Source organism: Parasteatoda tepidariorum, chromosome 5 (genome assembly GCF_043381705.1).
Source record: "Parasteatoda tepidariorum isolate YZ-2023 chromosome 5, CAS_Ptep_4.0, whole genome shotgun sequence".
Taxonomy (NCBI): Eukaryota; Metazoa; Arthropoda; class Arachnida; order Araneae; family Theridiidae; genus Parasteatoda; species Parasteatoda tepidariorum.
The window spans coordinates 48,765,041-48,792,713 of NC_092208.1; the positions used below are offsets into that span (position 1 = coordinate 48,765,041).

General features: G+C 27.8%; 1 protein-coding gene and 1 long non-coding RNA gene across 3 annotated transcripts; one reads left to right on the forward strand and one right to left on the reverse strand.

The window, feature by feature from the left end:
• Window positions 1-27,673, forward strand: LOC107450136 (astacin-like metalloprotease toxin 5). Of its 2 annotated transcripts, none has more exons than XM_016065870.3 (6): window positions 1-207; window positions 15,458-15,534; window positions 16,411-16,492; window positions 18,426-18,540; window positions 24,372-24,556; window positions 27,012-27,673. In XM_016065870.3, the coding sequence occupies exons 1-6, from the start codon at window positions 141-143 to the stop codon at window positions 27,233-27,235; spliced, it is 750 nt and encodes a 249-aa protein (XP_015921356.2). In that variant the 5' UTR covers window positions 1-140; the 3' UTR covers window positions 27,236-27,673. The 2 variants fall into 2 exon arrangements, with proteins under 2 accessions (XP_015921356.2, XP_071037525.1); XM_071181424.1 differs by lacking the exon at window positions 1-207 and adding an exon at window positions 7,403-7,485.
• On the reverse strand, window positions 6,867-9,668 carry LOC139425708 (uncharacterized). The gene is made up of 4 exons (XR_011636860.1): window positions 9,544-9,668; window positions 8,942-9,052; window positions 8,247-8,354; window positions 6,867-7,186 (listed from the first exon to the last, which is right to left on the reverse strand). It is a non-coding gene; the product is annotated as an uncharacterized lncRNA (long non-coding RNA).

A 27,673-nucleotide genomic window follows, 5' to 3' on the forward strand; every position in this document is an offset into this window, starting at 1 on the left:
TCCCTTACATCAGATTGAAGCTTTTGGAGAGATTGAGGTTGCTGATGCGAGAAAAGTATAGTGAGTGCACTTTTGGAGATAGGATTCCCATTTGAGAATGAGGGTTTTTCCTGTTTGATGTATTTAATATCTTTTTCCCAATGATTGTGAGGCTTATTTTGACTTTAGCGGCGTTTATCTCTAAATCTCCTTTGAAACGAAGTGAAGGTATGACTACTACTTTATTCTTTCCCCTTTGCTATTAGATTTATTCCATTAAAAGTTTTGTTTCTAGTTTGGAGCCACGGATTTCTGGAAATAACAAAATTGTTGGACTAAAAATTTATTTTATTTTTATGCTAACGACAAAAAAACTATAGGTAAAAAAAATACAGTTACAGTAGCGTATTAATGTAAAAAGTACATCAAGTTAAAACTTTTTTTTTACTAAAATCACTCAACACTGCTCTTCATCTACCGAACTTAATTTTTGGGGAATCATTCTATATTTTGAAAAATTCTAATAATTTATTTAATGATCTTTCTAGTATTCTACCGTTTTCCAAAATTCGGTAGTCTATTTCAATTTAATCTAATTCATCCTTGGATTGAAATCCCTTTACACCTGTTTCTTACCTTCCCTTTTTATTTTCTTGTTCGAACTTGTTCCTCTGCCCCTATTGGTTAAACAACTTTGCAGATGTTTTCTCTTTGCTTTCTCTTCCATCATTTGGTGTTTAGGCACTGATAGAGATCTTGTTTATAGAATTGAAATTGCTAATGTCCATTTATGTACTTTCATTTGCGCTTGATTCCCTTTTTTTATTTTGCTTTAGTTTGCATGTTACAAAATATACTCTAACCTTCGTTGAATAGTGGTATACAATGCAAAAAAAGGAAGAATAATGAAACGAAAAAAATTTTAACATTATAAAAACAGCAAAAGCCATATAAAAAATATCAAGATTTTAATAAAGTTAGTGAAAAATGTTTCGAAATCTGTACTAAGAAATTTTGGTTAGATTATTATTTTTTTATAATAAAAGATATTCTGTATAGCGAGCACGAAATTAAAAGTGATTTAGTGAAATAAATTCCTTCAATATTTATCAAATATTTTGTTTAGGGTATAACATGTATTACCCTTTTGAAAAATTCATCTATATGTTACTGCATAATATTAATATAAGAGTCTTAAGATTTATGTAAGGTGTTTCATAATGACTGCTTTTAATATATACTTCTGGTATACTTGTACATCATTTTTATTATCAGTCACACAAATATCGCATTCCTTATTTTAAGGATTATGATGTATCAAACTTTCAAAATATTCGTTTATATGTTATTGTATAATCTTAATATCAGAGTCTTAAGCGTTATGTATGGTATTTCCTAATTAGAGTTGGGAAAAACGAGTCATCTAAGGGATTTAAATCAATAATTGTTTCTTAAATTTCAGTTAGTTTTGTTTCCCAGTGATGGTATGTTGTATGCAGTTAAAAATATCTTGTAAAATCTAAGAGATTCTAACTCATTCATTTTTAGGGGCTTAAGATTTTCCAATTAAAGAGTTCGATGAACTCTGATGAAAAAAAAAAAATTAAAAAAAAAAAAATTCTTTTGCAGTTTCTTAAACTTTTCCATATTTTGGATCAATGATTCGCATCAAGTCATTTAAACTGATACGAATAAGATAGTTGATCCCTGATTTAAATCAAGTTATTTGGATCACTTTTCGAATCAAGTGATACAAATCACTGAGTCAAATCACGTGATTCAAATTACCGTTTTTTATTAAGTGATTCAGATCACAGATTCGTATTATTTAATTCGGCTCCCTTATTCGAATCATATGATCCGGATCACTGATTCTAATCATGCTATACGAATTTCTAATTCGAATCATGTGATTCGGAAAACTGATTCTAATCATGTTCTTTGGATCAATATTCAAATCAAATGGTTAAGATCGGTGATTCAAATCATGCGGTTCGCATCAATGATTTGTATCATGTTGTTCGGAACAATATTCGAATTAAGTGATTCAGATCAGTGATTCGAATCACGTGATTAGGATCAGTGATTCGAATCACGTGATTAGGATCAATGATTCGTATTATGCCATTTGAATCACTGGTTCGTATCAAGTGACCCGAATCACTGATTCGAAACATGCGATTTGGGTCACTATTAGAATCAAGGGATTAATATCAGTGGCTCGAATCAAGTGATTTAGATCACTGATTCGATTCTAGTGATTCAAATTACTAATTCAAACCGAATGATTCAGATCAATGATTCGAATCAAGTGATTCAGATCACAAATCGAATCAAGTGCATCAGATCAATGATTCAAATCATGTGATTCAGATCAGTGATTCGAATCACGCCATTTGGATCAATATGATTCGAATTATGTGATTCAAATCACTGATTGAAATGAAAAGATTCTAATAACTAACCGATTCTTGTATAGTCATTCACATCACTATTTGTCATCAGGGAAATATATTTCTCTTTCTTTATCGTCCGCAGAGGGTATTTGGTGCTCCGCATTAATTGGTTTCATTAGTTATTATAATTAATATTGTTTTGAACCTGCGCAAACTTTGAAAATTAGATGTCACCAATTAATATTTAATTAGGAAATAAAACTTTTCAAAACTCTGACTAATTATTAATGTCGTGAAGAGCAATGGTGGATTAAAAACATCTAAAAAAACAGTTTCTTTATCTAGTGTCCCTTGTCTTTTACCAAAAAAGACTCTTTCTTCTCTGCAAATTCTAATTTGTTTATATACGTACCATCAGTGCTATATGAAAAAATTTTATTAAATGTTTAAAACTCTCAACCTTGTGTTTTACTTTGCGGTGTACTATAATCTTAGCAAAATCGGTTAAACAATGAGGCATAGCATAAATGCTTTTAACCGTACTATAGTATAAATTTTCTGTAACTTTAATAGGGTATTAAACTTAGCAATAATTTCGCCCAATTTGAACCACAATATCTAACAATGCACTTGTAGATAATTAATTTGCTCAGTAATAATAATTCAAGTGATTTGAAATTTCTAAAAATGCCGCGAAGATTTTAGTTCTAATTAAAAGAAAATTTCAACACACATTAATACAAAAAAGCAACATTCGAAACTCAAGTGTTTTTAAATGCATATTCGCTTGATTTGAATGCATTCAAAAAGCAATATTACTTCTTTTCGAGGATTAAATAAGATTTTCTTGCTTCTATTTTATTCAAAGAAGACTCTTATTTAATTAACTACAACACGATTGAAACTTTCTTTTTTTAATGATTAACTAAAGCACGATAATTTTTTAAATCTTAAAAAGAGCAACTTAGTATACTCCCCTCATTAAAAGAAGGTAGATTTTATTAGCAGTTACGTCGCTACATCAAAAGCAAATCTAATATTTTCCTTTTAAAAAACTTTCTTTCAAAGAATTAATTAAAAATTCGAAACACTTTTTTTTTAGAATTCATTTGACTGGGTTCAAATAGCTTAATCAAATTGAAAGGAATTTTTTTTTTAATATTTCTTCTATAAACTAAAGAAAATGTTCCTGCAAACTTGAAAACGATGATAACATTTAAAAAGTGTTTCATCGCTTTAATATTGATACTTAATTAGTATTTTTTAAGAGAATATTTTTAATGCAGTTAAATCAGCAACTGTATGCTTAGAAAAAGGGGAAGAAACAGCTATAAGGAGAGATGAAAATAGTAAATAATTTTTTTAGTATACATATTATCGCATAACTGTACAAATCAGTTGTTCTACAGATTATCTATCAGAGTAGTCCATTAAAGTGCCAAAAATTGTGTTATTTCTCAAATTACTTAAGTAATCTTCAAACTACCTAGACAATCTGCACATTAAACTGGAATGACAGCAACTTTTCCGTACGCTTCATTTTACATAATGTTTTTTTTTATTTTTCGTTCTCTAAAAAATCAAGTAACTACTATCAAACAATCAACAGAAGGTTGTTGAAGTGTGGCATTTGTTTACTTTAGCAACTGTTCTTTCCATTCTATTTCGAGTAATCCAAGTTAGTCAACTATCATTTCTTTTAAGTGACTTATTCTATATTCTTACACAAAGGTTCTTTTTCTATATATTTATTATTTAACACAAAAACAGGCATGAAGCCATGTAGGACATAAAAAAAAATTGTGTATCAAAGTTGCCAGATTCACAAAACAAAAATATATCACTGTCACAATAAAATAAATAAAAAAAAAATCTTAATTAAGTGAAAGACGTAGACGAGAAAAAATTATATTTCAGCAAATTTGATATGCGATACAGGGCTGTATTTAATTTACTTCACGTTAATTAACATTTTAACTTACGTGGAGAAACTTAGCTCAACTTTTATAAGCCATTTTGCTTATGAACGATCTGCTAGCGAAGACGTTATCAGTTACATGTCCAGGTATCCATGATCTTCTTCTTGAAGTGCAAGTACCCAATTAATGTAATTTTTTTTTCAATATCTAAAAAAGTCTTTTGAAAACAATCAAGAAATTAGTTGACAGAGCAGAGAGTTCAACTTTTGAATTTAACGATACAGGAAAAAATGTGCATAAGCGTTTGGATGTTCGAAGCAAAATTTTCAATCTGAATTTGAGTTAAGGACTCTAAAAAGAAGAGCATACTCATTTCAAGAAAGAACATCAATATAATAATAATAATAATAAAGCATTGGATAAGAAAATCCAAATTTGAATTTTTATGTACGTACGAGTAAGTTATTCTAAGGAAAAATTACCTTATTTCCACGGAGATAATCTAAATTATTTTTCTCATATACAAAAAATATTTAAAATGTGTTGATCAAAAATTCACTATTAAACTAATTATAAGCAAAAATCATACTTTATTTTACATGAAATATTTTTATTGAGCTAAATATTTATCTCTTAAAATTCTTTATTTTATAAAATTATAAGTCTCTTTATTTATTTATCTAGTGTAGCCCTTGATTAGATTCATGGGGCTGTAAGTGGCCTTCGTCCTCTCCGCAAGCCACTACGTGATATTATTGGTCAGTATGAACGAATAAATTGTTCTGTTTAGCACCGTATTAAGATTGCATCGACTTTAGCAGAATATTAAGGTTAATGTATTTTAATACTGAGGAGATTTTTCTGAGAATATATTTTAAAATATTCAAATGTTCATTGCTCTGATGCTTATAATTTTCCACGAAATAATCTAATAAGTGATTTCAATCCAAAAACCTATTTTAGGACGGATAAATTTTCTTCGTAATAACCTTCTTTTATTTATCTTTTTTAGGTGAATGGTGACTTTTTTTCAAGAGTTCTTTTTAACTTTAAATAAGTGTAAAAATTATTCACTTTAAATGAATGTAGCACTAAAAATTTTACTGCTGTGTTACGTTTATTTCATTTCTTTCTCTCTCTCTCTGAATGATTTGGTTTGGAATTATATTGGGATAACTTTTCGAACCTAAATCAGTTGCTCGATTTCAACTATTTTTTTAAAAAAAAATTACTTGAATAGTCCTGTTCCAAAATTCGATACGCACTATTCAATTGGAGAAAAAAATTCTGGTGAAATATCCGTACAGTTTGCTAATGACATTTCTGGTGGAAAAAAAAAAAGAAAAAAGTTATCATTCTGAACATAAAACCCAAAATATATGGTATGTAATCATTCATTTGCTAATTTTTCAATTGATATGGTAACAGTTTACTGAAAATTCTAGTTTTCAAAGTAGTACTTATTACCAAACATTTAGTAATGCCATGTTCTAAGGTACCATGATAAATCACCAAATTTTATCAAATATTATAGAAATATATTTTACGGTTAATTTTACCAAAATCATTACCAAAGCCTTTCGAAAAAAATTATGAAGTTTCTTGTTGTTCCTATAGAACTAGAAACTGGGTAAATATTCCTATATTTTGGTAATCTTGGTCTTTTTCTCTTTAAATTTTTCTGTCGTATTTTAAATAGTATTTTCTTCTTCTTTTTTTTACCAATAGTACTAATATTTCACTAATATTTTGGTACTGATTACTATTTAAAGATAAAGGAATTAGATACAGAAATAAGGTATTTAGTACAGAATACTACACTGCTTTAATCATATTCATCTAAATTACTAACCTCTTCGAAGTGGTAAGTGTTTATTTTCTACTATTTCAAGAGCATCTGTACCTTCATCCATCAAATCTAATTTTGTAATTACACCAATAATTCGAAGACCTAAAAAGTATTTTCAGTAATATACCATTTGTAACAAATAGTGTTGATAGATCAGATTTAATACTCAGAAATGTTTGAGGATGCACACATTATTTTGTAAATTACACATTTATAATGCAAGTGATTTATTTTGTTATTGACAATACTTTGAAAGTATTAATTTCTTTCTTAAAAAATGACGAAAAGAAAAAGCAATCAGAGGCTTAGTTAGGTAGAACGAATTCTGCAAAATATTACCTGGCCTCCAGAATAAAAACATATGGTTTAATAATGTAGTCATTGGTAAATATTTTTTCCAATTAAAAATGACTACATTCAACTAAACATATATATATCATAATAGTTAATAACTGCATAGTTAAAAAATATTTATAAGAAAATCTATTTTTAAAAAAAAATTATAATAAGAAATCAGCTTATTTCTAAATGGTCTAAAACAAATCTTGTTCAAGTCGGCATTTTGTTTAAAATTTCAGTAAGATTCTTGGAAGAATCAACGTACATGGATATAAACCATTCTTCCAAGTTGATCTTTATTTCAGTGTTGCTATCAATTGAGCTACTTAGTTGCTAATTATTTTATGATTTGATTGAAACATAAGAAAATAGAAACAATAAACGTCGATAACTGTCCTTTTTATTTAAATACCAAAAGAGGCCTAAATTGCAAATTAAATCATTTGAACATGAAAGAACAAGAAATTAAATTCATCCGCCTCGATGAAAGGGCAAAAACGATGGCGTCGACGAGATTTCGTTGAAATAAATACTTCTGAAACTACGTAAATGAGCTTCAACATTCACTTGTCACCTCTAACTATTCCTTGTTTTTCTCCAAACAAGACAATAATATACGGAAAAACGATCCAACACGTGTCTTTTTCATCTCTTTAGCCTTTTTCTGTTTCATTGCTTCAACCACATTTTTGGCAGTCTCATAACTAAAAGAATCAATGTGTTCTAAATTAAGATTTCTGTACAGCAAGGTTAGTAAACATATATTTATATCATATAAGTATAAAAATTTTTTTGACCGTTTATTTCAAATTTTTCGAGTATTAAACGTTAAATGAAAGTTAGTCATAAAATGCAGCCGCAGAGTGTTTATCATTATAAATTTTAATGATTTGTAACTTTTAGGGGGGAAAAGGATAGGTATATTGATGAATAGGATACCTCCAAGTGACGTAGTGTGTGTATCTTGATCCTGATTGGTTGTTGAAACGCGGCATTTGCTTACGTCAGTAACTGTTCTTTTTATTCTATTTCAAGTTATCCAAACCCGTTAGGTATCAATTCTCTTAAGTGACAGATTCCACATTCTTTCACAAAGATTTAAATTCTTTAACTATATATTTCTTACTTAACGGAAAGATAGGCACTTAGCCGTGCCAAACGTAAACATACTAATTATGCATCGAATTTGCCAAATACAGGAAATAAAAATCTATCACCGTTACAAAAAAAACACAAAAACAAATAATAAATCCAAGTTAAGTAAAAGATGTAGACAAGAAAGAATCATATTTTGACGAATTCGATGTGTGAAACCGCGAGGAATTTAATTAACTTCACGTTAATTAACATTTTAACTTATGTAAAAAAAATTGCTCAGCTTTAACACGGAATCTTGTTTATAAACTATTAGCTGGACATGAAATATCCTCAGTGGTAGACGGATCATGGGTTAGAGTCCCCTGGCCGTCTGTCTAACCGTGGGAGGTTCTCGTGGTCTTCCTCTCCATGTAACGCAAATGCGGGTTAGCTCCATCAAAAAGTCCTCCACGAAGGCAAATTTCTCCTAATACTCGTTCCAGGCTTTCCCTTGTCTTCTGGATAGGGTTCAAAATTACAAGATTTCGGAGTTGAACATTAATAGTCGTAAATACGGAGTGAAGTCGTACGTAGTAGAACATTAATTGTGAATAACATTAATAGTGAGAACATAATTAACATTTTAAAAACAAATGATAAAAACAAACTTATGAACTCAAACAATACCTTTCTCTGCTCATATTTCCAAAACCCCATTTATGAGCGAACATATCTAAAGCAATTTCTGGATTCAGATACAATGCAACTTCTACATCTTCATTATCAACTCTAAAACTATAAAAATCTATTGTGAAAACTTTATTTGCACTTTTTCAATCATTTGAGAGAAAATTCAATTTTATTCACGTAAATTAAAACCTATTTCATTTATTTCATTTAATTTATTATCACATTTTTGAAAACAAAGTTTCACAATATGAATCTTCAGAATTAGATTTTGGATCCGAAAGGACAGTCAGTAAGAAATGTAAGTTCATAAATTTGGCATGTTGAGAACAATGATTTAAAATGAGGTAAAAAGTAATTTCGATTTCAAACTGGAATAAGAAAACATTTAAATCCATTACATATCTGCTAAAGGAATTTTTTACGCAAAGTCTTAAAATCTATTTCGTATTTTTCCTGTAAAAACAGTTTAAAAATTGCAATTTAATTACAATTATAACTTATTTACATTGTTTAAACTTACGTTTTCAAAGGTTTTTTTGCTATTACATGCTTCTTACAAAACCAATACCAGAAATTTGAAGATTCAATCTTGTATCGAAATATTGATATCATGCAAAATATANATGAATATATATATATATATATATATGTATTCTGTTACTTTGATTTGATTTAGTTAAAAATTTAATTACTTTTCAAAATCCACCTTTGCACAATCCCGATGATTAAGGGTGTAACTTTTTTCAAAACTTTCCATTTTAACACATGCTTCAACTTCTTTTTCTAAAGGGCATATTCCAACTCTGAAAATGTAAAAAGCTGTAATGAACTTTCTTAGCAGTTTTTTCTAAATAATTGTTAACAGATAAAAAAAAATGCACTGTTATCCATGTCATTTAAAAAAAATAGCAAATAATTTTAACACCAATGGCCGAGAATCAATTTATCTGAATATGGAGTATTAAATTATGAAACGAAATATTTTGCTTCCAAAGGGCAAGTCAGTAAATTACATCGATTTTATTTATTCAAATATTGCATACCGTAAATTTAAAGTTCTTTTCCTAACTTAAATTTAAACATGAAAGCTAGCAGAACCTAATACTCATTCTATATCAGATGTAAGTAAAAATCAACTTCGTGTTTTTATGCAGAAACAATAGAAATTTCGTAGTTAGCTTCATAGCAATATTTTCCAAATTTACATATAGTTTCCGAATTATCCTTTTCGTAACAGAATACAATAGAGATTGCAAAATTAATTTCATAGATTTATAATGTACATTTTACTTACATATAATATCTCGGTAAGGTTCAAAATTTTACAAATTACCAAAAATGTAGCATTTTTGGAGAAAAATTAAAGAATAAATCTTTTTTTACCATATTGAAAGTTTTACTACTCTGCTTTAAGTGAAAATAAAATATGTAGCATTATTTCTATTTCCTTTTTATCTATTTCCCATTTCCTTTTCCTCTATTTCCTTACAAGTATTTTTAAAACGTTGTATTTAAAACAACATACGCATTAAAGTATTTAAAATTGTTTAGTGCTCGAAATATAGATATTCTTTTAAATTTTCAACATTTATAATAATAAGCCTGTTTAGCAGATTGTTCTTTATCTTACAGTTTTCATGATGTTGACAACGAAGTTGTAATTGAGGAGTTTTCATAATTCTTTGAAATGGCTGCAGAAAATAATTTTTTTTACCTTTTAAAATATTTCGTATGAATTTTCATCATAAAGTGAGCTTGCATGCAATAAAAAGTACTTCCTAAAATGTTTTCACAGATATATTTTTCAGAAACGAGTATCAGTCTTTTTTTATATTTCAATGAAATAATTTACATTAAATTCTAAAAAAAGTTATAAAAATAAGTAATAAAAACATAAGTTTAGCTTAACCTAGGCCACTGTCTGGAAAAAAGTGTAATATCTACTAAAATGTATTAATGACAGTACATGAGTTTCATTGAAAGAAGTTTAGGTAAGAAATATAAGTAACTTTTCAGAGTGTGTTATATTTGGTTGATGTTGCAAACCTTTTTTTTATTTGTTTGGATGTTACAGTCTCTGTCATTTCTGCGTCCATAATTAGTTGAATAAAAATGTCCATTAACAAAAGAAACAAAATTTGAAATTATTTTAAAAAGTATTTTAAAACTCAATTCTTGTTTTTTGAATTATCATTTCTGTTAAAAATCAGATATGAAATTTTTTATAAGGATTTGCTTAACAAATAGAAATTTACAATGACTTTATAGTTTTAAAATAATATATGATGGATATTTGGCTAGAATGTGAAAAATATTAGGAGATTTGGCGACTTAGTATGAATTAAAATTTTTAAAGAAGAAAAAGACAAACTGAAGTTAAATTTTTTAAAAACTCGAGGTGCGTACTTTATTCATTCAAATTTTTTGTTTGTAATTATAAATCCTGAAATATTTTTAAAAAAGTGCAATTTTCTTCGTTTTACAAATGAAACCAATTTTCGAAAACTTTGTATCTTTATTTACGTACAAAAGAAACAAAAATATCAGCAATGTAAATTAGGAATTTTATATTCTGTTGATTTCATCATCAATTAAAAAATATTTGGTATGGTATATGTGTCAGAGATTTTTTGTTTTAAATGTTTAATACATACCTTTCTATTTCTATTTTCTTTCTATTTAGCATCATCGTCACAAATTTGCGCAGAATCACTTCTTTCTGCATAATATGATGCTTCAAAATCTACATTTCAATAAATATACCTAATAAAAAATATTTTTAATTTTTCTTAATTTTCGAGGTAATTAAAGCATATGAATACATGCTTTTAAAAATTTATTTCACTTCTGTCATTAAATCAAGATATTTATTTTATAATCGAATAATGATTTTATAATAAAAATAACAGACGATTTAAGTAAAAAAAAGTTTTTGTATCAAGTTTGAAAAATTAAAGCATATTTAATCTATATAACAAGTCTCCTACTGCATTTGTTAAAAAAAATTGTGTTGAAATGTGAAAAAATATTTTTTCTCGATTATTTTTTTTCATTTTTCAACTATTCTAGAATTACTTTATAAACTTAGTGCCTAGATTTGATAATAAATTGTTACTTTATGCGCTTATCAGAACAACATCTTCCGTATTTATACAAATTTGTGACATAAATTTCAATAACCCATGCATGTAAATTAACGTTTAGAGACTCGCCTTTAAATAGAAAGTTTTTAGATATATGCAAACAAATAAAACTATATTAAAGAAAAAAAAATTATTCCATACAACCATCATTTATGCTTCGAATTAAATAATTTTGTATTTAATTGTAGTCCAACTTATGACATTGAAAAATATGTATCTTCTTTATTTTAATAATAAACAGAAACTACTACTTATAAACATAAGTACTAAATATAATTAGAATACCAGCAATCCTTTCTTTAGAATTTTTTGCTTTGTTGATATAACAATTTTAATGTAGCAAAGAAACTAAAGAATATTTGTGACATGTATTAAAATAGTTTTTTTTAAATACTATTTTGTTTAAAATTTGCATAGATGTCCTTCATTGTCAACAACTTCACTTGCCAAATTAGGAGGAACGCTTTTCTCTTCATATTCATATTCGAAAGAATCATGCATCATATCATTCCAAGTATTTTCATCAAGTCTAAAATAATATAATATAGAGTTTATTTATTTTTATTTGGTTTGGTAGTTTTAGCACATAATTTCATGCATAAATTCCTCTTCTGTTTATGTTATTTGAATAAGAAATGTAACTTACTAAAATCGAAGAGTTTTCTGAAAAATTTTGAAAAGTGAAAAAATTTCAAAATTTATATCAAACTTAAAGACAACCTTTTATTATTTTAAGCTCTGAAATATGTAAAAGTGTAAAATACAGCTGTTAAATGAGAATAAAAAGTAAACACCCAGGATTAAATTTTGATTTAATGATTTACATGATGATTTGAGGTTCTAATATAGAATATGATAATAAATTAGTTCTCCTGACCAAACTATTCAGATAATATTCTCAGGATTGTTGCTACCCGAATATTTTGAGAGTTAAGATTTCAAATCTGTTGAAAAAAGGCATAGTTATTCAGAGGCAGTTCATTTGTCTGATTTTGCAACTTAAAATATTGTATGCAGTAATTAATTAGCATATTTAAAATAACACTTTCAAAATATTAAGGAGTCTTAGTAAGTGATAATCCGAACATTAGATCCAAAGTTATTCAGAATATTCTCCTTTTAAAAGCTTTAAAACAACGCATTCCGTAATAAAGTAGATTTGCGTATTAACTTTAACTGTTCACTTTCAAAATAATCAGTATTTAATAATTAAATTTCATTAATAATTAATTTTTTAATTAAATGTAGACATAAAACTTACATTAATAATTACAAAAATCAGTTATTTTTAATGGCTTTTAAATGTTTTCCTTTAGAATTTTTAATAATTCTAATAAGTCTAGATTTTTCAGATTTAGTTTTTTGTTATTTCATAGGATCAAACATTAATTTACTTAACATTACAACATAACATTACTTAACATTTACAAACATTAAGAGACTAAAAAACGAACATTTTCTATATCTCAAACGGTAAGTAGGTATTTGTTTTTAATTCTTTTTTATAAAGACTACAATGAAGTAAGCGCAGAAAATAAATTCTGGTAAAATCTCCGAATCGTATATGGCAGGGGAATTTCTGGTAAAAAAAAACCCATAATTCTAGTTAAAAAAAAACAAAATGTACGGTATTTAAACTGTACATTTGAAAATTTTCCTCTCATTATCTCATTTTCCTCATTCTTATAATATAATGGTTTACCGAAAATTCTGGTTCTTAAGATTATCGTTCTTATTGCAGCACATTTAATAAAAAATACAAAACTGAAAAATAAATTTAACCGAATAATTGCTTACAACATATTCTACGGTATCATGGTGCAATTACCAAATTTTATGACATTTACCGAATTTTACGACATTTACCAAATTTTACAACATTTACCAAATTTTATCACTTATTATAAAACTATTTTTTTTTCTCAGTGCATAGATTTAAAAAGTTATCTTTTATTTATGATTTGCTTAATTTTCTTATCTTCAGAAACATTGAAATATTACTTGTTTGATCTTAATTTACTCAGATCCTGATTTCAGATCTTGATCTTGATTTACTCAGATCTTGATCAGATCAGATTTAAATAATCTTGATTTACTCAGCTACAGAAAACTTATTATTTTTTAAAGTTGTTTTCAAAAATCTCCTAAAAATCTCTCTTATACTCCCTTTCCTGCAACTGTGAATGCATTTGAACTCTTCAACTCCCTTTCTTAAGAAGCTAAACTGACAAACTCTTCCTTTCTTCAAATTTAGTTCCTGGTTATAAAATTTGAAGAAAAAAAAAATGATAGTGGAAGGCCTATTTAGAAAACGGAGACATAAGGGAGAAAACGGGGTCATAGTTAGATTCAACTTTACATAGTGTGTAAGAATCAAGAGTAATAGTGCCATGGTTCAAAATTTCTTTTCTGCGATATAGAGTAATTAAAGAATAATTGGCATGAAAAAATTCTAATTAAAATTTAGATCAAAAACTATTTTTAAAAGTTTTATTCATACCTTTTTAATTTTACATCATTGTCACCAGACTTTTCAGAAACACATTCTTCTGTATGGACCAACTGTTTAGAACCATCGTCCCACATAAATTGTCTAGAACAATAATATTTTTTTTTAAAGTTTACCATTGCCCAAATTTAAAGTATTTATTAGCGTATATTTTTTATAAATTTCTTTCATTTATGTCATTAAATTGAAAGATTTATTTAAAGAGCAAATGGATATTTTTCTTTTAGTTTTGATTAAAAAAAACTACTAGTTTGCACTATCAGTAAGCAAAATTTGAATCCATTGTAAAACTAAGCTGTTAAGATATTACGTTGCAGTGTTGAGTAGCTAAGGCTGTGGAGAAATTTAACTACGAAATAGTGCAACATTATTCAAGTGCAACTGAAGTAAAGTCTCGAATACAGTAAAATTGAGCTGTTAAGAGCTTTTGCTGCTAAGTAAAGCAATCCTCCCGGATGCGAGTTAATTTCAACAAAAAGTCCTTTTCCAAAAGTTTTTCCCAATACTTGATTCAGAAGTTCCCTTGTTTTCTGAATTGGGTTCAAAATTATAAGGCTATGGAATTGAACATTGGTAATCGTAAGCTCAATTTCAGTTGTTCAATGACTGTTATAAAATATAAAATAAAACTATAAATTGAATATTTGTCTTCGTCTCTTTTTGTATTAAACTTTCGACGCATTGTTTCTAACCACAAAAACCTGAAACATTAAAGTTTTTTTTATTTAGAAGCTTAAATCCCCGATGAACTTTATAATCTTTGTAATTGTTTAGATTCTCCTTTAAAAAAAAGTAAGTATTATGTTACCTTTAACGCTTGGTTACAAATACTTCTAATCTTCGTTTAATACGTTGGATTGAATATATAGGATTAAAATCAATAAGGATATGCTATATGCACTATATGTATGTGGGTATTTCAAAATGCAGTTTGGTTCTTTGTTTATAATATAAAAACAATCTAAAAATTGTACTTAAATATATGAAATTGAAAGAACTATAAAATGTAAATTTACAAAAAAAAGAGGAATGGTTACTAAGATTACATTATCACTATTATACTACTAATAATACAAATATTACTATAATTCGAATATTACTATGGAGATTTTGCACTACAGAGAATAGCTGTTGCCCCTAGTCCTTCAACACGTTTAATTAAGAATATTATTCAAGAATTAGATTATACATCATAAAAATATTTCTTAAATAAATTAATGTCTGTAACAAATTGCTATCGAAATGTCTAGACTAGGAATTTCTCAAACACACCAATGGCCTTTATCCATAATTATTTATTTAGAATTTTACATTGAATTTATTTTGATGCTTATGGTGCTCTTGTCTTGCTAAAATTCAACTAAAAATATTAATTTATTAGACTCGCTTTGAAAAAATGTATAACCTATTATGACCTATATTTACTATATTTTACCATTACCTTATAGCAGTAAACCTTTCATTTATTAAATTAAGTAAATTGATATTTAAAACTATTTGATTGATATTTAAAATTAAAGTGTTGACTATTGATTTTTAATGTAAATTTATTACAGATATACGCTACAAAGCACTTCAAAATGAAGGAATGTTTGGAGGTGACATGATTTTACCGTCGCATCGTATGTTGCGAGTAAATATTATAAAAATTATTTATTTTATTGGCAAAAGTTATAAACTATTTCTTTAATTTCTCAATGCTTGAGTAGTACTTTCTTTAATATTATTTCATATTGAGTGTCGGAAAATATAACGCTGCTTGCACACTGATTGTTTTATGTGAAAAAAGTATTAAGTTTTACGGTAAAACTTTTTGTTACTATATATATAAAAACTCATTTTTAATGAGATTTCAAAATTTCAGCGTTCATTTTCCATGACTATCTGCATTGTACTAAATGTTAATGTGAATTTCCATAATTATGTTAAATTTCCTGCGTTTCTAGTACTATAAAAAATAGTTTTTTTTTCTTCGAGTGTTTGTTTTTAATCCTTTAGAAAAAAAGAAATATTTTATACGGTATGATTTTTATTTCAAAAGATTAATAAATGCGTATAAAGATCAAAGACCTTATTAAAAATATTTAGTTTTAAAGAAAAATATTAAATAGTTTTTAATTAATGATTTCTTGAAGAGTTAATTAAGTAAAAAACGAGTTTAAAACTCACTAAACTTAAAATGCAGCATCAAAATTTATTATTTTATCCCATAATTTTAGGTAATATTAATATATTATTTTGCTATCTACTGAATAGATTTTATAGCATTTGTAACGATCAAAAAGTATTTTGGGATTTTTGGGACATAAAGAAATTGCAATTAAGAATTGTAACAATGGTTACTGAAATCTCGATATTATATAAACTGCTGCAGCAATTTTTTTGTAAATTACAAATCCTTACAAAACTGTATAATAATGTGTAATAGTAAATATATACAATATATAATTGATATTTCTCAGATCAATTGAATGGCTTAGTCCTTAAATAGATTTTCTATTTTTGACAGAATGGAATATTGAGTGAGGATTATAGGTGGCCTGGTTATCCAGGTGCAGCTTTTATACCATTCATTATAGATTCATCTCTTGGTAAGTGGTGTCCAAATTATCCTTTAATTTCAAAATGATAAATATATTATAATAAATTTCCTAAATCCACAATGCAATGTTATTTTTTGTGATATTTATAAATAATAGTTATTATTATTGTTTTTGATTTATTGTATTTTCTATATATCTATAAAACATAATACCCTAAAAAATCTCCACCTCCCCCAAAAGAATAAGCATAAGAAATCAATATAAAAGTAATAATAAATAAGAATAAATACGAACGCAAAATTGTTTTATAAACCATGTAAATATGGAACAAATCTTTTCAGCTTTCTAATTTTTCATCCCTTTATCTCTTTCACCAAACAAACATTGTTTGTTTCTTCAATATTTCACTTATTTGTAATCATTCGTATTGTGAAATTTATTAATTATAACCACGCAAAAAATTTTTTTACGCTAACTGACTTTGTTACGACTAACTGACGCTAACTGACTTTGTTTTAAGACAAAACCTGTGATGATTGCAACGTTTGATGTATTTTATCATTTATTAATAATGGAATTAATATGATCGAATCTGATGGAATTTATTAATTAGTATAGAGTAGAATCGACCATTGGTTTGAATAGAATCAAACTAAAAAAATCAACAGGTATAAAATATATTCAAATTGAATATAAATGATTAGAATAAGCCACCACCAAAAAAGTAACCTGAAAAACTACCAAGTAAGTTTCGTTTCATCTCGACGGCTTTTATTTTGTTTTATAACCGGCGTTGAACAGCCGACTAAGACTCCTAGCTTCAACTCCTTAGTAATTTTTAATCTCACCCAAACGACAAGGGATCTCCTGAATCAATTTTTTGGACTAACTAGCCTACAGAAAGGACTTTTTGATGGAACTAAGCCGCTTTTGCGTTACGTTGAGGAAGATTGTTGCTGTTGTTGTAGCTCTTTTACGTCGCACTAGAGCTGCACAATGGGCTATTGGCGACTGTCCGGGAACATCCCTGAGGATGATCCGAAGACATGCCATCACACAATTTTGATCCTCTGCAGAAGGAATAGTAGAGGAAGAATACGAACACTTCCCAAGGAAATTCTGACCCCTGATCCGTCTGCCAAACTAAATTCAGTGGCGCGACAGCCCATAGAGGGCCAAGGCCTACTGTGCCCATCTCAGTTTTCTTGTCCTTGGGTTCTGGTGTGCAGGAGCAGATGTTCCGGTCAGGTGGTCAGCCGAGCGCGGAAACCCCAGTGTTTAGTTCCCAACCCATTATTACTTGGTACTCATTTATCGACCCACTGAAGGGATGAAAGGCTGAGTCAACCTTGCCCGGCCCCAGGATGATCCGTCTACCACTGAGATATTTTACGTCAGCACTGTAATCGGTGCGAGTCGAGAATCTCGACGGCTTTGAAAACTATGGATATAGTGTTAGGATTGGTCATTTACAATCAATTTACATCTTATCCATTATCTCTACCCCTCTTCAAGCACGCCTTACGCATGCTCAGAGGGTAAAAACTGAGACTTGAAACAGACCAAAATGGACGTTATTCATTTTGAGTAATACAAAGGAAAAAAATATTTGCCACTATCTGTGGTTATGTTGCTTTTTAAACCTTGAAAAATTGTTAAGGATATTTAAATAAGAAAATAATTATTTTGCAGATTGTAAATTAAACTTATACTAAGTTTTAGAGCAATAATTCTCGGATGGTCGAAGGTTAAATTGTTATGTTCGAAGGTTATGCTGCTAGGTAGGCTCGAAGTGACGTCATTGTAGGTAAATTATGGAAGCTAATCACGCACGTGATATCGCTTACAAGTATCCAAATGAATCTGATTTAAATCACATGGTTAAGCATTATCACTTCATTTCTACTCCAAGTGCAAGTACCCAATTACTATATCTAGTGCCTAAATTTCAATTAATTTCAAATTTTCTTGAAAATTTCAGAAGATGAAAAGAAACTTATCTTAGAAGGAATGGAAGCTTACCATAAAACTACTTGCGTGAAGTTTGTTCCGAGAACCACAGAGCGAGAATATGTCAAAATATATAAAGGTGAAGGGTAAGTGTTCTGCCCAGAATTTTTGTTTAAAACCAGAATCTGTTAATTTTAAAATATAGAGAAAGTGTCAAAATATATAATGCTGAAATTAAGTATTTCTGTACTTAATTGTATCAGTTTTTATCACATCATTACTTGTAACGGAATAATTTTTCCGAATCCAGTTTTGTTTATGTATCATATACTTACATCCGGAAAAAAAAGTTTGGAAAATTTACTGTACTGTATGGAAATGACTTCTCATGTTTCTGGTCAATAAAAACCAAAATGTACTGTATTTGAACCATTCACTTGGTAATTTTTCCATTCATATGGTAAAGGTTTACCAGAATTTTTTTTCTTCAAAATTACAGCTACATGGATGGGGAAAAAATCCGGCAGATTTTAAGAAATAATATAAATTTGATATTAACTGTTGCATAATATACCAAATATTCTATACACAAAGAATTTTAGGGATTTTAAAGTCAATAAAATACAATAACTTTATTACACTAATAAACAATGGTTTACAATATTTTCATTTATATGATTACTCATAATTTTGAATAGTAATAGAAATTAAATTTTGAATTAATTAAAAAAAGGATTCTGAATAAGCTAAAAATTTTAGAACCAAAAATAAAGAAGTTTTTAACAGGTTACGATTTATTATGCATTAAAAATACTTATTTAAACAAGCAAAAAAATGTGTGAACATTTTTTTGATTAGGAATTTTTTTGGTGCAATTAACTCAATTTTGGGGAATTCTCAAGAATGCACAAAAGCTAAGAGTAATTTTACTGAACCAGTAAACCAGGAGAAACTGGCAAAACCCAGTTGTCTACTGGAAAATCCATTAGGGTTGGTAACTATGCAGCTGTTACCACACATTCAGTAAAAATTACAAAACTGAAAAACAAATTAAACTGAAATAATGATTTTTATGCGATGCTCTAAGGTATCAATATAAAATTACTAATTTATTACCACATTCACCAAACTTTATTAAACATTATAAAACCGTATTTTGTTGTTAAATTAACCAAATATCATTACCTAAAGCACTTTTGTAAAAATAACCAACTTCTTGGTGTTCCTAGAAACACGATTAATTTCACCATATTTTGGTGGTCTTCACCACACTTTTTTCTGAGAGCATGATTATAATTTTTTAATGAGAGTAATGTAGCAGAGAATTTTTTAGTTTTATATTTTGTCTGCTTATTACCGTATTCTCCAAAAGTGGAAAATGTCATGACTTCGGATAAAAGATGTCAATTAAGCAAATCACCCATGAATTTTTTTTCCTATTTTTTTTTTAAGAGTTATTTTAAAATGCAGAACTTTAAACTAATTTTTTAAAAAAAAAGAAGTTTTGATTTTCAATTTTCAAATAAATAAATGAATAATAAATGTTATAAATATCATTGATAAATTTTGATCAAACTATGAGCCTTTATTTTAAGGAATTTAAATAATTATGAAACAAAGTTAAGAATTATCTAGGTATATCTTCTATTCCATTTGTAATATATTTGAAACTTCAGACGTAAGGGCAAAATTTATTATTGGTAATTCTTATTTAAAATTTGTTTTTACTTAGCAATGGCCATGTTCGTAAGGGGTTAAAATAGTTTGCGGTACGGTTAATTTAAGACAAACTCTGTGCAAAAACTCTTCAATATTATTCTACTTGCCGCTATCATAATTATCAAACGGATAGAAAGACAAGATTAAAAGTTGTGTAAAGTAAATAATGACTTTCTTAGTTTGTTTAAGTAAAAAATATTTAATTTTACTTTTTGTTGTTCAATATTATAACCAGTATATTATTGAGTTTCATTACAAAGTTCATAATTACAGAAATTCATAAATATTAATTTAACTTTTCTGAATTCTTTGTAAAGAGCTCTGAGATTTAGAATGAAAGTTGAACCAACTTTTATTTGTTCAACGATTCGGCCTTAAATAGTCTTTGCATTACCAAGTGGACATTAATATTTGTTTTGAATACATGGTAATGATGTCTTAAGTCAAAGCAATGAGAGTTTGAAATACTTTTATGTGGAAAATATAAAACTCAACATCTACGACAGTTTACCTATTGGGAAATGTAACAAGAATCACACAAGTATTGCAACCGAGTTGCAGTTGCACCTAATCTATAAAAAAGATTAGTATAGAGAGTACTGGAGAACAGAAAATCGTGAAATGGCAACACATCACTGTCTTGATATTTTCACAATTTATCCGTTTATTATCAATAATGAACGGTAATTATTAATAAAAATCTCGCTACTAATAATCCGTATTCCATGCACTTTTTTTATTAATGCATCGCAAAAAAATAACGAAATTTAAAAAGAAAACATCAAATTTTAACTAAAAAAATAATAAAAGGGAATAAATATTTTAATACAAAATATTTAATTATGTTTAACTTGTAAATTATGTTCTGAAATATTTTTGAAGCCAAACCATAAGATCTAGGAACTAATATCGTTAAATATGAAATCACCACCTTAAGCGAAAAAACCAAGCAATTCATTTTTCAAGAGCGAAACAATTGTTGTCAATCGCTTCAACTTCGAAAGCCTGAATCGGGGCAACATTTATTAAACACTTAATTTAAAAATTTGCATAAACGGATCTTAGCGAAAGAATTTTTCTTAAGGAAATTAATCAAAATTTGCGTTTCATGAAGAAAAAAAACGTCAAATTCTATATATTAGTCTATACATTAATCAAATTATCACAATGAGCCTAATAAATGATTCATCAGCCATTAGCTTTGACTTAGAAGTCATCCACTGGCCTGTTGATCAAGTCACATCTACTGTCAGAAATAACCGAGTTCATTGAATCATAAAAAAAATGAAGAAAAAAATGAAAAATGTTGAATGCCTTATGCATCATAAGCAAAGTCCTTTCCCTTCTAATGAAAAGAAGAAGAAGAAAAACTTTTAGCAAAAACAATCTAACTTTCCCAATTTTCTTTGTTACAATTTTTGCGGCCCTCAATTTACCAATTAACGGCACATAATCATTTACATGATTCAATCTTTCTAATATCTTACTTTTTTGGCAGCTTCGATAGCCAAATAGAACAAAAAATAAAAATGTTCGCCCAAAATAAGATTTCCTTCAGTTCTGAAAGTTAATTCATTAGATAAGTTAACTTTTTTTTTGCATAAAATTGACGAACTTCCTTTCAGGTTTTAAAACTAATCTAAGCAAGCTCTCCAAACTTATTTCCCATCGGATTTAAGCGCCTTTTAGCTTCGATGTCTTGCAACATTAACCCTGTCAAGAGAGAAATTAATTCAAAATTTATTTTTAAAGTTAAGTAGATTTTGTGTGGTTTTACTGCTGATAATGATCTTTGTCGAATATCCGTCTTGTTAATTAAGAGGAAACAGGTTCTAGTGAATAAACTTTTAGCAAAACACTTTTATAAAGTTTTTCCTTTTGTAATTAAAAGGGTAAAATAGCTTTTGAAGCAATTTGTAAGTTACAAGAAAAATCTACCCTTTGATGGTTATAACTGCTTAAAAAATAATTTACGAATAATAATTGTTTAAATAAATATTTGGTTAAGGCGTAGAATCAGATGCCTCTTGATGTGGTAATAATTTTCATTCAGTAATTTATAATTTTCATTTTCATTCGGTTATAATTTTCGTTCGATACTAAATTTCCATGAAAACTAATTTATGGTTACCATCATATTCTTCTTTGTCTTTGCTTTTAATGAAGTCACATTCGGGTTACTGCAACTTATGTTTACCATTATGCGATTGGTTCTTACTTTTATGTTTCAAATCACCGAATATAAAAGGGCTCCCCGAATGGTAACTATTGCCGAATACTTTACATTGTTGTTAATAATCATTCATTGTTTAAATTTTTTTTCGGCTGAAAAAAACAGATATTTAAATTTTTGCTGTTTTTTTTATCTCTATGTGAAATAGAACTTTTACAATGTAGATCTCTAAAAAATTAAAAATACATTTGAAGTAAGAAACAGTATGTTTTTAGATACTTTGGGAGTTTCGTAAAAACTACCTTAAGTATAAATTCTTTCAGATTCCTTGTTAAATAGCAGTCAAATATTAAAATTAAAGCGAGATAATGATAAACAAAAAGCAGAAAAATCTGATGAATCACTATAGAGAAAAGCGGAATCAGAAAAAAAAAAGAAGACTGTTTGATTGTCTAAGGAGGCAGAGAGGTATAGAAAAGCGCTTATTACAAGAAGAAAAAAATGCTGTTAAAACTATTTAAACCATTCATTTGGTAATTTTTCTGCTCATATGGTAACGGTTTACCGGAAATTCGATTTTTCTAAATTGCAGCTCTTATTACTACTATAGAAAAAAAAAAATACAAAAATACAAATACAAAATTTTTTTTAATAGTACTACTATTAAAAAAAAAATACAAAACTGAAAAGTAAATTTAACCGAATAAATGGTTTTAACGCCAGGCTAAGATATCGTAATTATAACAGACCTTTTTAGTGTTCCCATTGAGTCAGAAACATGGTACATTTTACCATATTTTGATAGTTTTGACTATACTTTTTTTCTTGTTCTAGAAACACCTCCGAGTTAAATCGAGAAATGAAACTGATTTTTACGTTTTTCACTCGGTCTTAATGATTTGACAGGTTAACGACAGAGCTTTTGTCCCATCCCACTGTGGGCCAGAAGACCATGATCTTTGGCCAAAAGTCAAAAATTAAATTTTCAATTAGAATATGTGTAGGCAGTTTTAATATAGCCCAAATTAAGCATTCATAATCATTCCAAGCATTATAATTTACTTTTTGGACAGACAAGAGTACAATGTAATGAAAAATATGTTAATTTTTTTTTAATGTAACTTTTAAATTTTTATTTCAGAAATATATATAGGAATATTTCACCTCACTGTTACATTTTTATCAGATTAATTAGTCTGAAATTATAATACAATTTTTCAATTTGTTGGATAGGTTAATACTCTTGACAAACTTATAGTTTATATCTTATCATTTGACATTTTGCAATGTTTGAATGACTTTCGAAACTTAGCTCCAAAAAGTTCCACGAGGTAATTAACTAAACTTTTTTGTTGTCTTCTTCGATGTATCTTCTTTCGAAAAAACCTGCCCCATTTTGCCCGTATTGCAAAGGTAGACTAAATATACCAAAAAACAAAAATTATGTTTTTTTCCCCTCATGTTTTCGCGTTATTTTGTAATTAATTCGAGTTATTTTGTAATAATACTTCGGAAATATAATTTGCTTTTCATTTTTAATATAAAATTACAAAAAATATTATATTTTCATTGCTATATTTAATTATTTAAACGTACTATCTATTTTTTTAAATTTTTGCTCGCCATATTTCAACCGCCATTTTGTTTTTTGGGGTATTTTTAGTGTATTTCAAAATTTCAACTATGAATTCAATTAACCTGCACATAAAAACCCTCAAATTTTGAAACAAATTTCATCAAAATACTAATTTTGGCTACAAAACCTTGGATGCTGGCCCACTGTGCATTCTATTTAAAATACGAATTTACTAATCCTCTTACTTTTTTACATTTGAACATGGTTTCTAAAATTATTAAGAACAGTCACCACGGAATATCTGGTAACAATTCATAATATTTTCATATAAATTTCTTGCTGCATGATTCTTATTATTTGCATGCAAATAATAAGAATTATGTACGCATAATAGCTTCAAGAAGCTTTCAACGGTGAATAAGAAAAATTACTGTTTCATCAACCAATAAGTTAGACTTCCTTTCACTTGAAATAAAGAATTCTTATACTGCATTTTTATCTTATTGTAGGTGTTTTTCCGCCGTCGGCCGAGATAGAGAATCCGTCCAACCACAGGAATTATCTCTAGCACCCGGATGTCTGAACATAGGAACAATCATTCATGAACTTGGACATACCATTGGTTTCTACCACGAACAAAATAGATCGGATAGAGACGAGTTCTTAATCGTTCACATGAATAATATACCTTCGTGTGAGTACCATTTTTTCGAATGTTTCGGTGATGGAAGAGGAAAATCTGAATGTTTCTAAGCGAATAAATATATGTTATGAACTGGTGAATATTATTGCATTTGGAGTAATTTGTAACATAGTCAGCTTCAACATATTACACGTAAATAATGGAGGCAACTTTTTTTTTTCAATTTAAAAATTAAAATAGTTTAGTTGTTAACTAATTTAAAAGAATGATGTATTGAGCTGTTTTTAACTTCAAATGTCTAAATCGATCCCCATTATTTAAAGTGTAAATTGCATAGAAAAAAAATGAAAGCATTATAAACAGGTATAAAAGAATTTATAACAAAACATTATTTAAGCTCTCAAATACATACTTCACTATAAAAAAAACGGACCACATTGAATAACTTTTAATTTAATTATCGGATATTCACGTTCTAGGACTCAATCTTAATGGTTCAAAGGGGTGTCCTTAAATATGCTAATTAGTTAGCGCAGACGATATTTTAAGTTACGAAAGTTAACCCTTTAATGGGCCATTTATTTCTAGTAAGGGTAAATTAAAGTTTTTTTGGAATTGAAATTGTTTTAAGAATTGATATTAAAAAAAAACTCATTTAGTTTATAAAAATGCCATTTTTTGGTGGTAAATATATTTAACACGACATATTACGAACTTATTGACTTTTATTTTTCTTTATTTATAAAATGAATTTCATAAATGCTACAAACTTCAAAAGGAATTATGTATTTTACAACTTTTATACATTTTTTTAAACTAACAAATGGTTACCAATTTTATTCTAACGCACTTCAAGAAAGCTGAAGTTATTAACCAAAGGAAACCTAAATTAAAAGTGGTGATAAGTATACTTCCCACGGCCTTCGAAAGGGTTAAAAAAGAGAAAAACAACTCAGTCGAAGTCTATTTAGAGCATAAATTCAATTTAATTTTGAAAAATTTATTGAAAACATAATAAGTATCTATAGGATTTAATTTGAGGTGCACAGGTGTTCATAATATTATTAAAAAATACTTATGTTAATTTCATAGTTGTTATTATGTATTCATTTTGTTTATGTTCATGTTTTTCGGCTATTATTTAAACACTTAATGTAATATTTTGTTACTTTTATATTATTTAAAACTGTTTTAAAATGTTTATGTTATTTAATCATGTTCCGCAAGAAAATGGAAGGTTGAGAAAATATCTTTTGCAATTAGTTTTTAAATTTATCGTACAGTTACAACATGGTCTAAGTATTTTTGAAGTTTAAGCTAAATGGCTTTTTTATTGTTTTGTATCTGTAGTAACACTTCTTAATATAAATACAATTGTATGTTTTGTTATAAGAAATTCGCTATTTTATTACTGAACCAAATTTTTTATTTAAACTCTCGTAATACTTTTCATTTAAAGTCAGAATTTTTGCACAGGAATTCAAAAACTACCGGTTCCATAAATGGTGAAAAAACAGTTCTTAAAATGAAAAAGAAAAAAGCGTGTTTTGAATAATAAAAAGAGAAATCAAAATTCATGCTAAAAAACAGCTTAAAACAACAATTTGAAAGGAAAATTGCGCAATTTCCTGGCTTTCTTGCAAAGCCTTTGGGGTACAGAGAGAGCAAATTTTAGTCCTTTGTCTAGCTCTCTCCATTGAAAAGGTTAAGTACTATTTTTATGATTTCCGGGGCTGGTACCCCCTGACGACGTCAGCTACGGTTGTCATTATTATATTTTTCAATTTTTTCTTCTTTGTTTACAGCTAGCGTGTTTCGAACACTTTTACAGCTAAATGTCTCAGGGAAATTTTTTTTCCGTACTTCAGGTACAGTTTATCCTGCCAGGTACAGTTAGTCTCGTCAGATGCAGGTTGCCCGGTAATGGGCACCCAAAAGGTACATTTTTAAAATCTTAAATATAGTAAAATCGTATCCACATAAGAGGTGCAAATTACTAAACATGGAAAAAACGCAACAAGAATTCAACAAATCTCTAGCACTTTAAGCATCATAGCTCGTTTGAATGCAAATGAAAAAAGAGAGGAGCTGAAAAGTTATTATTGCAAACACCTTTAAGTTTCATTAGGCAACCAGACTGGTTTTAATATTTTAAATATCGTATTTTTTCCCTGAGATTCATGAGAATTCGATAGTGTTTTGTTTTCCCCTTCGTTAAATATTAATTGTAACCTCTAATGCATATAATTTTTTTACTTCATTTACGCTAAGTATTCTAATAATATATATATAAAGGGCGGCGAATACAGAACAATCTGAATACGAAATATAAGAAAGAACTTAATTTTAATGCAAAAAGAAACTCGATCTTTCAATTAAATTCCAGAATTAAAATCGCGTTGAGGAAAGAAATTGCAAACGCTATTCAGCTTTGTTACCGAGGGGACAAAGAAATAAAATTTTGTTTCATTGAGTTAGTATTTGAAATGAAACGTTCTTCTTTCAGATCAGAGACACAATTTCAGAAAGCTTAAGATGGATGAAAACATACTTTTGACTCCTTTTGACTATGATTCAATAATGATCTATGGGAACTATGCTTTTTCCAAAAACCCCGATGAAGCCATGACCATCGAAGCCAAGACAGGACAATTACTTTACGATCCTTTTAAAAAAGTAAATTTAACTCTTTCTGATATTGATCGAGTGAATAAAATGTACAAGTGTTAAATTTTAATCACTGTAATATCACGTATTCATCATTTTACTATTTGTTTTCAACACATCATGATGAATTTATGCACATAAATCACTTGAAATATTAGTGTGTGAAAAAAAATTACAAATTGATAATGAAAAGTCATTTAGTCCTTGGCATAAGATTAATGTATTGCATTGCATTTAAATTAAGTGTGAGTACACAATGCCAGAAGCAAGTTTGTTTTATCATTTGCCAATTAATTTAAATCCAAAAACATAGATTTAATGTGAAAAAAAAACATCTTAAGAAATCAATTTCGATGATAAATGGCTAAAAAATTTAAGACGAAAAGAAAAGAATTTTTTTCACACTATTGTCCAATACGAAAGGTTATGTGCTGAAAATTCATCATTCATTTTTTTATTTATTATTTATGTTTATTGTGAAATAAAAATTCAACGCATCAA

What these genes read in the sequence shown, in the direction of transcription:
- LOC107450136 (XM_016065870.3), top strand. Translation starts at nt 141, where the DNA reads ATGATTGTGAGGCTTATTTTGACTTTAGCGGCGTTTATCTCTAAATCT. An exon ending in CGTCGCATCGTATGTTGCGA is followed by an intron (nt 15,535 to 16,410) that starts GTAAATATTATA and finishes TATTTTTGACAG; the next exon opens with AATGGAATATTGAGTGAGGA. An exon ending in AAAATATATAAAGGTGAAGG is followed by an intron (nt 18,541 to 24,371) that starts GTAAGTGTTCTG and finishes ATCTTATTGTAG; the next exon opens with GTGTTTTTCCGCCGTCGGCC.